The following is an 11,132-nucleotide window of genomic DNA, read 5'->3' as shown; positions in this document are numbered from 1 at the left end:
CCACCTCCTTGCTGTGTCTTCCTTATTCTCATCTCCCTCACACTCTTTCCTTCTCCATCCACACCCCCACTGCCTGTCCACACGGACACATCTTTCCTCTGTCCACACCACCTACCCACACTAACCCCTCCTTGCCATCCCACCCTCTTCACTCCATCCCATCATAGGCCATCGACCGCAGCTCTACCCGAACCTCTTCCTACCTCGAGAGCTCCTCCTCCGCCCCACCAGCCACCCAGCCGAGACCCACTGTGCCGAAGGTAGTGGGAAGCAGGGGTGGGTGGCGCAGTTTTGGCCTGGGCCCGGCAAAGGGGTCCAGAGCTCCCATCCCCTGAGCCCAGCAGGGTCTGGAGAGCCCCGGGAAAGGGCACATCTGACTCCTGCCCCCTCTCTCTTGCATGGCCTCCTGCTGCTCTAACCCCCAGCCCTCCAGCTTCATCCTCCCCCTTCATGCTCTCCGAGGGGGTTGGGGCGGCCCCCCCTGCTCTCTGTGACCCCTGCCCCTGCCCCTGCCTCCAGCTGCTTCACGAGGAGCTGGCTCTGCAGTGGGTGGTGAGCGGCAGTGCCGTGCGTGAGGCCGTCCTGCAGCACGCCTGGTTCTTCTTCCAGCTCATGGTGAGACACCTCCTCGAGAGCAAGACGCCCCAGGGGAGACTCGCCCTGGGAGGGAAGCCCCCTGAGATTTTGCCTGACCCCTGAGAAATGGCTTCGAGACCCCCCATATAGGGACAGAGATAAGAGACCCCTAAAGGGATCGTTCCCTGGAAAGAGGCCCCGTAAACTCCCTCCATAGAGAAGGCCCTCCCCCACCTTCCTGTGGGGCTGTCAGCAGAAGTCCCTAACCAGTGGGGAGACACCCCCACCCCAAGAGATACCCCCAGACAGAGAAGGAAACCCCTGTGGAACTCAAGACCCCTCCTGACTCCAAGCCCCACCCCCAGTCAGGTGGGCCTTCAGAGTCCCACTCAGGGCTCCCTCAACCCACCCCTCAAGCCCTGTGCTCCCCAGACCTTACCCCAGGAGACCTGCTTCAGCCCCTCCCACGGGCTCAGCCTCAGACCCACTCGGGCTCTGCCCATGGCCTTCTCGAGTCCTCCCCACGGCCTCAGGCCCTGCCCTCAGCTCAGAGCTATGATGGGGCTCAAGCCCCACCCAGGACCCCTCACGCCCACCTTTACCTCCCCTCCCCTGCTGCTAAAATGCCATTTGCAGCTCCTCAAGCCCCACCCCCACTTGGCGAGCCCCTTCTGCCCACGGCCCCTCAAGCTCTCACCGGCCCCCACCCGGCCCCCAGGTGAAAAGCATGGCCCTGCACCTGATTCTGAGCCAGCGGCTGGACTCGCCCCGTAAGCTTCGCTTCCCCGTGCGTTTCCTGGATGACATCGCGGCCCTGGTGGGCTCTGTGGGCCTGGAGGTCATCACCCGGGCCCACAAGGTAAAGGCGAAGGGGCCTCCGTGGGGGAGGGGCTTGGGGCACCAGTCCCATTTGCTGGATGGGTCTGTTCGTGCACTGTCATTTCTTTCTTTTTTTTTTTTTTTAATGTATTTGTATTGATTTCAGAGAGGAAGGGAGAGGGAGAGAGATAGAAACATCAATGATGAGAGAGAGTCATTAATCAGCTGCCTCCTGCACACCCCCTACTGGGGATTGAGCCCGCAACCCGAGCGTGTGCCCTTGACTGGAATCGAACCCGGGACCCTTCAGTCTGCAGGCTGACGCTCTATCCACAGAGCCAAACCAGCCAGGGCCAATGTCATTTCTTAATGACCTACTGTGTGCACATGCCTGTGCTGGGCTCTAGAGACACAGCAGTGAACAAAACAGATGCCAATCCTTGCCCTCATGGCGCTATGAGGGAGAGATTGAAGGAGTGAGGGGGCAATCTATTTGACGTCTGGGGGAAGAGCGTTTCCAGCAGGGGGAATAGCAAGTGAAAAGGCCATGAGGTAGGACGGTGCCTGGGCTGTTGGAGGAGCAATGAAGTGGTGGGTGTGGCTGGAACAGAGGGAGCAAATCAGGAACGGGAGTTGGAGAAGGCAGAGAAGTGACGGATCCATGAGCCCTTACCACAGTGTCTGTATACAGTAAGTGCTCAATCGTGGGCATTAGTGATCTGAGACCTTGACACCTGTCCAGGCCCTGGGTCCCTAGTTCCCATGCCCTCAGGAGCTAGGTGGGTAATACTAATGACAGTCATCTTGAGCCTTTATTGAGCACTTACTGTGTATCTAACACTTGAGATGAAGCACATGATTAAATTCTCCCAGCAGCCCCATAAAGTTTGTATTATTATCTCCATTTTACTGATGGAGAAATGGGCAGAGAATGACTAACAACCTGCCACCACACACCCGAGAAGGGCAGAATTGGGGATCGGATCCCAAGCCACCGGGTCCAGAGCCCACACCCTTATCATCAGCTTCAGTTGGGCAAGCGGGCGTGTGCTCAGTCGCTGTGGCCAGAATGTCTCATTTGACCAGAATGTCTCATTTGAAAAGTGCAATGGGGCTTCTGGATTTGATGGGAACTTTCCAGATTTTTGAAACACCAGCCTGGCCCGAGCCAGCCCTTGTGCAATCCCTTGCGACCTCTGGGCTGGTCTCGAAGGTCTCGACCTTGTTCCACTGGAGCCTCCCCTAAGCACTGACATTCCCAGGGGCTGACCCAGATGATGAGGAAACCGCCCTGGGAAAGGGTTGCAGGGCAGAACAATGCCCCTGAGAAGCGCCGTCGGCACGGCTGCTAGTGGGGCATCGGTGACGGCCACAGTGGTCTCACGCATGGCGCTCAGGGAGCCAGGCAGACCCAGCCCCTGCCCCACGGCGGGCTCAGAGCCCCAGCAGGTTTGTGTTGTGTTGCTTTGGGTTGCAGGGGACTAAGAGCCACAGAGGCCGACTTGTGAGGCCGGAGTGGCTGGTGAGAGCCTGAGGGCTTCTCTCAAAACAGCACCCCGTTCAGTTGTCTTCGACACATGGAATTGTCTGAGGTCCTTTGGTTTATTGTGGTTCCCCCACGGGAAGCTGAGCGCTGTACAAGCAGTCCATGCTCATTATATCAGTTAGGGCAGAGGTTAATTTGCTCAAACATAATCACAAGTGGATTAAATGTGCCCCGAGTTTATTTCTGAGCATAAGTGGGCCGTGGGGGCTCCATAGTGTGGGCCTGGCGCCCCCACATCAGGCACCTGGCGGGCTGTGGGAGCAGGAAGACCTGGCCACAGTCCTTCCCCTCATCCCATTGGCCAGAATGTGACTCGATCACATGGTTATTCTCAGCTGCAAGGAAGGCTGGGAAATCCAGTCTTGACTGCTCTCTGAACTCACACCCTGAGAGATGGGAAGGAGGATCCCGGGGGAAGTCAGCAGCCAGTTTCCGCCATCCATGTTGTTATTTAAATCTGGGGAGAGAGGAAAGAAAATCCGTCCTAACCCGTGCCCTGAGGGGTGTGGGCCTGTACGTGTGGGGAAGGGCGGGCTGGTCCAAGGGCGGAGACAACCAGGAAGGCCTGGAGTGCCCAGAGGGCAGGGGTGGGGGGGGGGGGGGTGTTAAGAAGACCCCGGCTCTGGGACAGCGATGTGGCTCCCGGAGTCGCTGGCGGCCTTGGTGAGAGCCGGGCCCTGGGTGGGGACTCAGCGTGCTGGGAGTGAGCGTGGCTGACGGGCCCTGTGTCCCCAGGACGTGGAGCAGGCCGAGCGCCTCAACATCAGCCTGGCCTTCTTCCTCAGCGACCTGCTGTCCCTGGCGGACCGCGGCTTCGTGTTCAGCCTGGTCCGGGCCCACTACAAGCAGGTGGGAGTGGCGCGCCCTCCCACGGGCGACACGGGGGGCGGTGGGCAGAGAGACTGTAATGTTGCCCACCGGCCCCTCTCCGGCAGGTGGCCACGCGGCTGCAGTCGGCCCCCAACCCAGTGGCGCTGCTGACCCTGCGATTGGACTTCACCCGCATCCTGTGCAGCCACGAGCACTATGTGACCCTCAACCTCCCCTGCTGCCCGCTGTCGCCCCCGGCCTCACCCTCCCCCTCCGTGTCCTCCACCACCTCGCAGGTGGGCCGGCCGCACTTCTGGCTCCTCCCTTGACCTATGACCTCTCACCTTCAACCTGTCTTCTGGGGCTCCCCTCGTCTTTGTCCTTTTCAGGGTGGGCCACTGTCCAGGGGGACCATCCCCTTACCTCTGACCCTTCACCTCTAACCCCTCATGCCCGGCACTTTCCTAGGGACCAGGTTCTAATTTCTCACCCCTGAATCTGAACTCACAGACCTGCCTTCCATCTGCCGTTTCTCAGACCTCTGACTTTTGACCCCATTCCCTTCACCTCGCAGGTTCACCTGATTCTCTTACCTCTGACCCTGAACTGTGCTCCCTGTCGCCTCCAGATAATTCCAGTCTCTCACCTCTTAACCTTAACTTCAGATGAGTTCACCCTAGCCCCTCCCCTCCGCCCCCTGGCCCCTGGTGACGTCCTGCTTCCTCCCGCTCCCTTCACCCTCTGCAGAGCTCCACCTTCTCCAGCCAAGCCCCCGACCCCAAGGTGGTCAGCATGTTTGAGCTGAGTGGGCCATTCCGACAGCAGCACTTCCTGGCTGGGCTCCTGCTGACGGAACTGGCGCTGGCCCTGGAGCCTGAGGCCGAGGGGTGAGCGCAGGCCGTTTGGCTGCAGCGGGTGGAAAGGTCCAGGCACTACGTCTACTCTCTCCTGAGCACCCCACTACTCCACAGGGCATCCCAGCTGCACAAGAAGGTCATCAGTGCCGTCCACAACCTGCTCTGTGGCCATGATGTTGACCCCCGTTACGCCGAGGCCACAGTGAAGGCCCGGGTGGCCGAGCTGTACCTACCGCTGCTGTCGATCGTCCGGGACACGCTGCCACGGCTGCATGATTTCGCTGGTCAGTGGGCCAGGCAGTCGGAGTCACACAATCCAAGCGTTCGATGGACACATACGGCTCAGGTTGGGGAGGGTGGGAGAGCACAGTTAGGAGCAAAAACATGGCGTTAGGGTCCATAGATTGGGTTCAAGTGCTGGTGCAGGGCCCTCCAAGCCATTAACCTCTGAGCCTCAGGCTTCTCACCTGTAAAATGGGGACAGTGGCGGCGCTAACTACTTCCTATAGTTACGTAAACATCTGCAGAGCTTTAGCACTGGGACATTGTCAGCCCACAGTAGATGGGAGATATGATTATAACATTTATCAGCTTCTGAGAAGAAAGGATGTGAGGACGAAGGTGGGGAACATTGGGGCCAGAGGCAGTTGCAGCCCCGCGTTCAGTCATTCACTCATGGCACATTCACTGGCACTACTTAGGGACAGGTACACCGTGGTGGGCAGCACAGACTTGGGATTTGTGGATTGGTCCCCTCCATCATTGGGAGGAAATTCTTCGTCTTTATTTCTAACTCTTTTATCTGCCTTGTTTTCTTGCTTTCTTTCTGGGACTTCAGTTACACGTAGGTTGGACCTTTGGATCCTGTCACACGTGCCTGCCATGCTCTGTTCTGTTTCCCATTCTTTTTTCTCTCTGTGCTTCCCTTGGGGAATTTTCTGTTCACCTGTCTTTGAGTTCACTACTTCTGTCTTCTGCTGTATCCAGGCCTCTGTTAGCCCCAGCTATTGAGTTCTGAATTCCAGGTGTTATATTTTTTCAGTAGGAAGATGTCTATTTTATTTTATTTTATTTTTGTAGATTTCAATTCTCTGTTGAAATTCTCCATGTTCTTACCCCTTTTAGTCCATCGTTTCCACTACTTTTTATTTTAAGAACTGCGTTTGCTTTTGGTCATCGACGGGCCTCCTTCTGCTGTCTCGTCTCTCTTATCAATCCGTTCCCTGCCTTTTCACATACCTTGTAGCTTTTTAGCGTATTTTGGACATTGTATATAAAAGAACCACCAGGACTGGAGCGATGTCATTTTTCCCTAGTGAGGTTTCCTCTTCCCCTCTCGTAGCAGATGAGTTAGGGGCTGATCACCCCAATCCAGCCGGGCTGGAGCGATAGTGAGGCTCAGTTGACCTTTTGTTTCAAGAATCTCTAGGGTGAGACCTGTCTGTTGGCTGCTCCTCTCTCTGGTGAGACTTTTTTGGGGAAAGGGGAAGGGGAAGGGCTACTCTTAAAAGATCGTAGATTTTTAGAACCAGACCATTTAGATTATAATCAGCTTTACTATGTACCAACCTACTGCGTGACCCCAGGCAAGTAACGTCACCTCTACAGAGAGGTTAGCCTCAATTCCCTCATCTACAAAGTCGGAATGATGAAAGTCCTTCTCTCGTAGGTGTGTTTTTTTAAGATCCGTAGTTAATATTGTTTAAGTTAGACTAGCACCTGGCACATAGGAGATGCTGTGTCAGTGCCAATTGATGCTATAATAATAGCAGCAGCCTATGTTGTTGTCATCACCACCATCATCTTTACAGTTACCGCTCCCGTGGGCCAGGCCGTGTCCTGAGTGTTGAGCATATAGCGGTGGCCAGAGTAGATTTAGTCCCTGCCTCTGTGGACACAATGAATGTACCTGCTTACAAGTACAATAAGTGAGCTCTGGGGGTAGATAGCTGGAGACTGGTCTGGGGGGTGGTATCAAGGAGGGCTTCCATGAGGCGGTGACCTGTGAGCTGAAATTTGAGGCAGAGGGACAGCACTTACCAGGACTCCTTCTTCTCTCCCCCTGCTCCTACCCCCAGAGGGCCCGGGTCAACGGTCAAGGCTGGCTTCCATGCTCGACTCAGACACAGAAGGGGACGGGGACTTTGGAGGCACCATCAACCCCTCAGTGGCCATGGCCATTGCTGGTGGGCCCCTGGCCCCTGGCTCCCGGGCCAGCATCTCCCAGGGCTCAGCGACTGTGAGTATGGGGCTGGTCTCTAGAGACACTATCCCACCTGGTAATAGAAGTTATGTAACGAGATTCAAATCAGCCCGTTCTCATCTTATTTGGAGAAAAGGAGCATCAACTCTGTCCCTTCTGAGCCCCGTCCCCTCTCTGGCCCCAGGGCTCTCGCTCCGGCTGCCCTCTCTCTGCCGAGTCCAGCCGGACCCTGCTGGTGTGTGTGCTGTGGGTGCTGAAGAATGCAGAGCCAGCCCTCCTGCAGCACTGGGCTGCCGACCTGGCCCTCCCTCAGCTGGGTCGTCTCTTGGACCTGCTGTACCTCTGCCTGGCTGCCTTCGAGTACAAGGTCTGGGGCGCGGGCAGGGGATTGGAGGGTAGGAGGCAGGCCGAGTATGCATACAGAGCTCTCGGTGCTGTGGTCTGGGCACGAAGGGGTGGACTGTCCTCGTGCCCCAGTTCCTGAGGGTAAAGGGGTGGACTGTTTCTGTGCTGAGCCCAAGGAAAAAGGGAGAATTGTTCTCGTGAATAGAATTTGGAAGGTGCTGAGAGTTGGCAGTAAAGCAGAGAGCTGTGGCCCTAACCGGTTTGGCTCAGTGGATAGAGCGTCGGCCTGCGGACTGAAGGGTCCCGGGTTCGATTCCAGTCAAGGGCATGTACCTTGGTTGCGGGCACATCCCCAGTAGGGGGTGTGCAAGAGGCAGCTGATTGATGTTTCTCTCTCATCGATGTTCCTAACTCTCTATCCCTCTCCCCTCCTCTCTGTAAAAAATCAATAAAATATATTTTTTAAAAAAGAAGAAGAAGAAAAAGCAGAGAGCTGTGTCTTTAAGCACAGGGTCCCAGAGGTCGGAAAGGGCCGGGAGAAGCGGAACCGGGTGAGCCCAGGTCCCATGGGAAAGGGCAGTCAGCCTGGAGCCCGTTCTTTGACCTCCCAGGGGAAAAAGGCCTTTGAGCGCATCAACAGCCTCACATTCAAGAAGTCCCTGGACATGAAGGCTCGACTGGAGGAAGCCATCTTGGGCACCATTGGAGCACGACAAGAGATGGTGCGACGGAGCCGTGGTGAGAGGAAGACGTACCCCACGCCCGTTCCCACCAGCTGCTCTCACCCTGTGTCCGAGGGGCCCCAAGTGGGCCCGTCCCTACCTCTCTGTCCGACTCACTCTTCCCAGAAATCCATGCATCATCCCCGTGCACATGGGTATCCGTGTCCCCGTCTGTTCTCACAAGTCATTCAGGCCTAACTGTGTGTCCACTCGGCAAGCACCCGTACCACCCGTGTCCTCACAGGTTAGCCCACCTGGGTATCCTGGTGCCTGTGTGTTTCTCAGTCGTGTGTGTCCTTATGTTTTTGCACGTCTGTGAACATGTGCCTGCCCACCTCAGAGAGGAGCCCGTTTGGGAACCAGGAGAACGTACGCTGGCGGAAGAGCATCACACACTGGAAGCAGACCTCGGACCGTGTGGACAAGTAGGTGTTGGCCAGACGTAGACCAGTTTCCAGAGAACTGGCACCGCAGGCGCCTGAGGGAGGCGGTGAGCTGAGCCGTAGGGTAGGGTCTGGCTTCCAGAGGCTCCCCAGCCCCCTCCTCTCTCCTTCAGGACCAAGGATGAAATGGAGCAGGAGGCCTTGGTGGAAGGGAACCTGGCCACCGAGGTGAGCCTGGTAGTTCTGGACACGCTGGAGATCATCGTGCAGGTGAGGTTGGACCCAGCACCTTCCTGACCTCCGACCCGCCCCAGTGCCTTGTGACCTCGGACTCCAGAACCCCTCTCCGTTCCTGATTCCACAACCAAGCCAGTCCCTAACCGCTGGGTTTCTGACCCCGCAGACGGTGATCCTGTCCGAGGCCCGGGAGAGTGTCTTGGGTGCGGTGCTGAAGGTGGTGCTGTATAGCCTGGGTAGCTCCCAGAGCGCCCTCTTCCTGCAGCACGGCCTGGCCACGCAGCGGTCCCTGGTGTCCAAGGTGAGCAGCCGCGGCTCTTAGTCATAGTGACCGCCAGTCGCTGAGCACCTACTGTGTATTCAGCAACGGCATGAGGCAGACGCTCCTTAGCCACAGTTGACAGAGGAGAGAACTGAGGATGGGGGTGGCCAAGGCACTCACCCAGTGTCACACCGCAAGGGCCTAGCCCAGGTTTGACTCCCAAGCCTGCTGTGCATGGCCAGGAAGGCAGAGCACAGACGGGCGCCCCCGCCCCGGTCCCCACGGGGGACCTACTGATCGGGCATGGGGAGGGGCTGACCAGTGTCTGTCTTGGCCCTGGGGGGCAGTTCCCAGAGCTGCTGTTCGAGGAGGACACGGAGCTGTGCGCCGACCTCTGCTTGCGGCTCCTGCGACACTGCGGCAGCCGCATCAGCACCATCCGCACGCACGCCAGCGCCTCCCTCTACCTCCTCATGCGCCAGAATTTCGAGATCGGCCATGTAAGTGGGGGCGGCCGCCCGGGGTGGGGGGTGACAGATGGAGGGTGGGCAGGGAGAGGGGTGAAGTGAGCCCGTCGAGCAGGCCCTGGTGGGAGGGTCCGAGGCCCACAGGTGCGCTCTCCCCCGCTGCCCCCACAGAACTTTGCCCGAGTGAAGATGCAAGTGACCATGTCACTGTCGTCCCTGGTGGGGACGACGCCGAACTTCAGTGAGGAGCACCTGCGACGGTCACTCAAGACCATCCTCACCTACGCCGAGGAGGACGTGGGGCTGCGAGACAGCACTTTCGCCGAGCAGGTGACCCCGCCAGGCCCCTGCCCTGTCCACAACTACCAGGCTCCCCTCGGTTGCCAGGGTCTTTGCCTTGGAGTCCTGACCCCACCGCCTTGGCCCTGTCACTTCCCAATGAGGCGCACTTCCCACTCCAGGTCCAGGACCTGATGTTCAACCTGCACATGATCCTGACGGACACCGTGAAGATGAAGGAGCATCAGGAGGACCCCGAGATGCTCATTGACCTCATGTACAGGTGAGGAGAGCTCAGGGGACCTTCAGCCATTCACGCTTGGGCAGATGAGTAGATACATGAGAAAGCAAGGGGAGAGCAGGTGAACATGCAGGTGACAAGAGGGACAAGTAAGGAGGGACAGGGGGAGGGCCAGGAGAGCAGGCAGATGGGGAAAATCAGCTGAGCGAGGGGACAGGTAAGCAGACAGGTGAGGCTACAAGTCAGGTGAGGGCTCATAAATGAACCGATGAGGAGGGTGCCCGATGGACCTACAGAACAAGGTCAAGAGGGGACGGGTGGGAGAAACAGGTGAAGTGCAAGCAACGGGTGGAGGGGTGACAGATCAGGGGGGTAAGTAAATCTGGAGGAGAGGTAAGGGGTATTTAGTAAGAAATTGGGGAGTGGGAGGCGGAGAGGCAGGTGATGCCGGTAGGGAAGTTAGGGGCCATGAGGAGGGATGGGCCTAGGAAGGTAGGTGACATGGTGCATGTGCAAGGGGATCAGTGAGTGGGGTGTGGCAGAGTAGACATATGAGCAGAAGGACAAGTGAGAAAAGGACACTTGGGGGTTTGGTGAAAGGATGGACAGTGACGATTGGATAAGTGAGGGATTGGGTAAGGGAGGTGAATAGAGGAAGAGGGGAGATGATGGGCAGGCAAATGGGAAGACAGGTGAGAGGTTGGACAGGCAAGGGAATAGGCGAGGGACTGGACAGGTGAGACAGAAGGGGGATGGACAGGTGGGTTAAGGATCAGGGGATGATTAGGTGAAAGGATGGAAGGTAGGACAGGTAAGGAAACAGGTAAGAAGATAGACTGGTGAAGCGGGGACAGGAGAATGGATGGACAGGTGAGACGGGTGAGGGGATGGATAGGTGAGGAGACGGGTGAAGGGAGGAAATAGGTGACTGGATGGACAGGTGAATGGGGTACAGGTGAGGAGATTGGCTGGTCAGTGGGGCAGATGGGTGGGGTCACTAGTGAAGGGGTGGGCAGGTGAGAGGCAGGCGGGCGGGCAGGGTGAGTCCCCATCCTCCTCACATCCCCCCTCACCTGGGCACCAGGATTGCCCGGGGCTACCAGGGCTCCCCGGACCTGCGGCTGACGTGGCTGCAGAACATGGCGGGGAAGCACGCGGAGCTGGGCAACCACGCGGAGGCCGCACAGTGCATGGTGCACGCGGCCGCGCTGGTGGCGGAGTACCTGGCCCTGCTGGAGGACAGCCGCTACCTGCCCGTCGGCTGCGTTTCCTTCCAAGTGAGTGGTCGGAGGGGGAGGGGTGGTGGGCCAGGGTGGGGGTGGCACCTGTGCGGCAGGGACCAGGCCCTGACACCACTTCCCACCCCAGAACATCTCGTCCAACGT

At 57.9% G+C, this 11,132-nt stretch overlaps 1 protein-coding gene across 1 annotated transcript in view; it reads left to right on the top strand.

Annotated features, from left to right (window-relative positions):
• The window catches only part of LOC102440491 (dedicator of cytokinesis protein 6), a gene marked incomplete at both ends in the record, with an annotated part of 27,285 nt that extends 16,158 nt beyond the window's left edge, over positions 1-11,127 (top strand). Inside the window, 17 exon segments of the mRNA XM_023748954.1 lie at positions 520-615; positions 1,295-1,435; positions 3,677-3,790; positions 3,877-4,047; positions 4,499-4,638; positions 4,723-4,892; positions 6,687-6,847; positions 6,996-7,178; positions 7,768-7,894; positions 8,219-8,303; positions 8,435-8,531; positions 8,665-8,799; positions 9,108-9,260; positions 9,399-9,557; positions 9,689-9,789; positions 10,832-11,024; positions 11,116-11,127. Coding sequence (XP_023604722.1) covers positions 520-615; positions 1,295-1,435; positions 3,677-3,790; positions 3,877-4,047; positions 4,499-4,638; positions 4,723-4,892; positions 6,687-6,847; positions 6,996-7,178; positions 7,768-7,894; positions 8,219-8,303; positions 8,435-8,531; positions 8,665-8,799; positions 9,108-9,260; positions 9,399-9,557; positions 9,689-9,789; positions 10,832-11,024; positions 11,116-11,127 — 2,238 coding nt within the window.
• Positions 11,128-11,132: the final 5 nt, after the last annotated feature.

This window comes from Myotis lucifugus, unplaced genomic scaffold, assembly GCF_000147115.1.
Source record: "Myotis lucifugus unplaced genomic scaffold, Myoluc2.0 scaffold_2160, whole genome shotgun sequence".
NCBI classification, from domain to species: domain Eukaryota; kingdom Metazoa; phylum Chordata; class Mammalia; order Chiroptera; family Vespertilionidae; genus Myotis; species Myotis lucifugus.
This window is presented reverse-complemented; position numbering and strand designations above follow the sequence as displayed.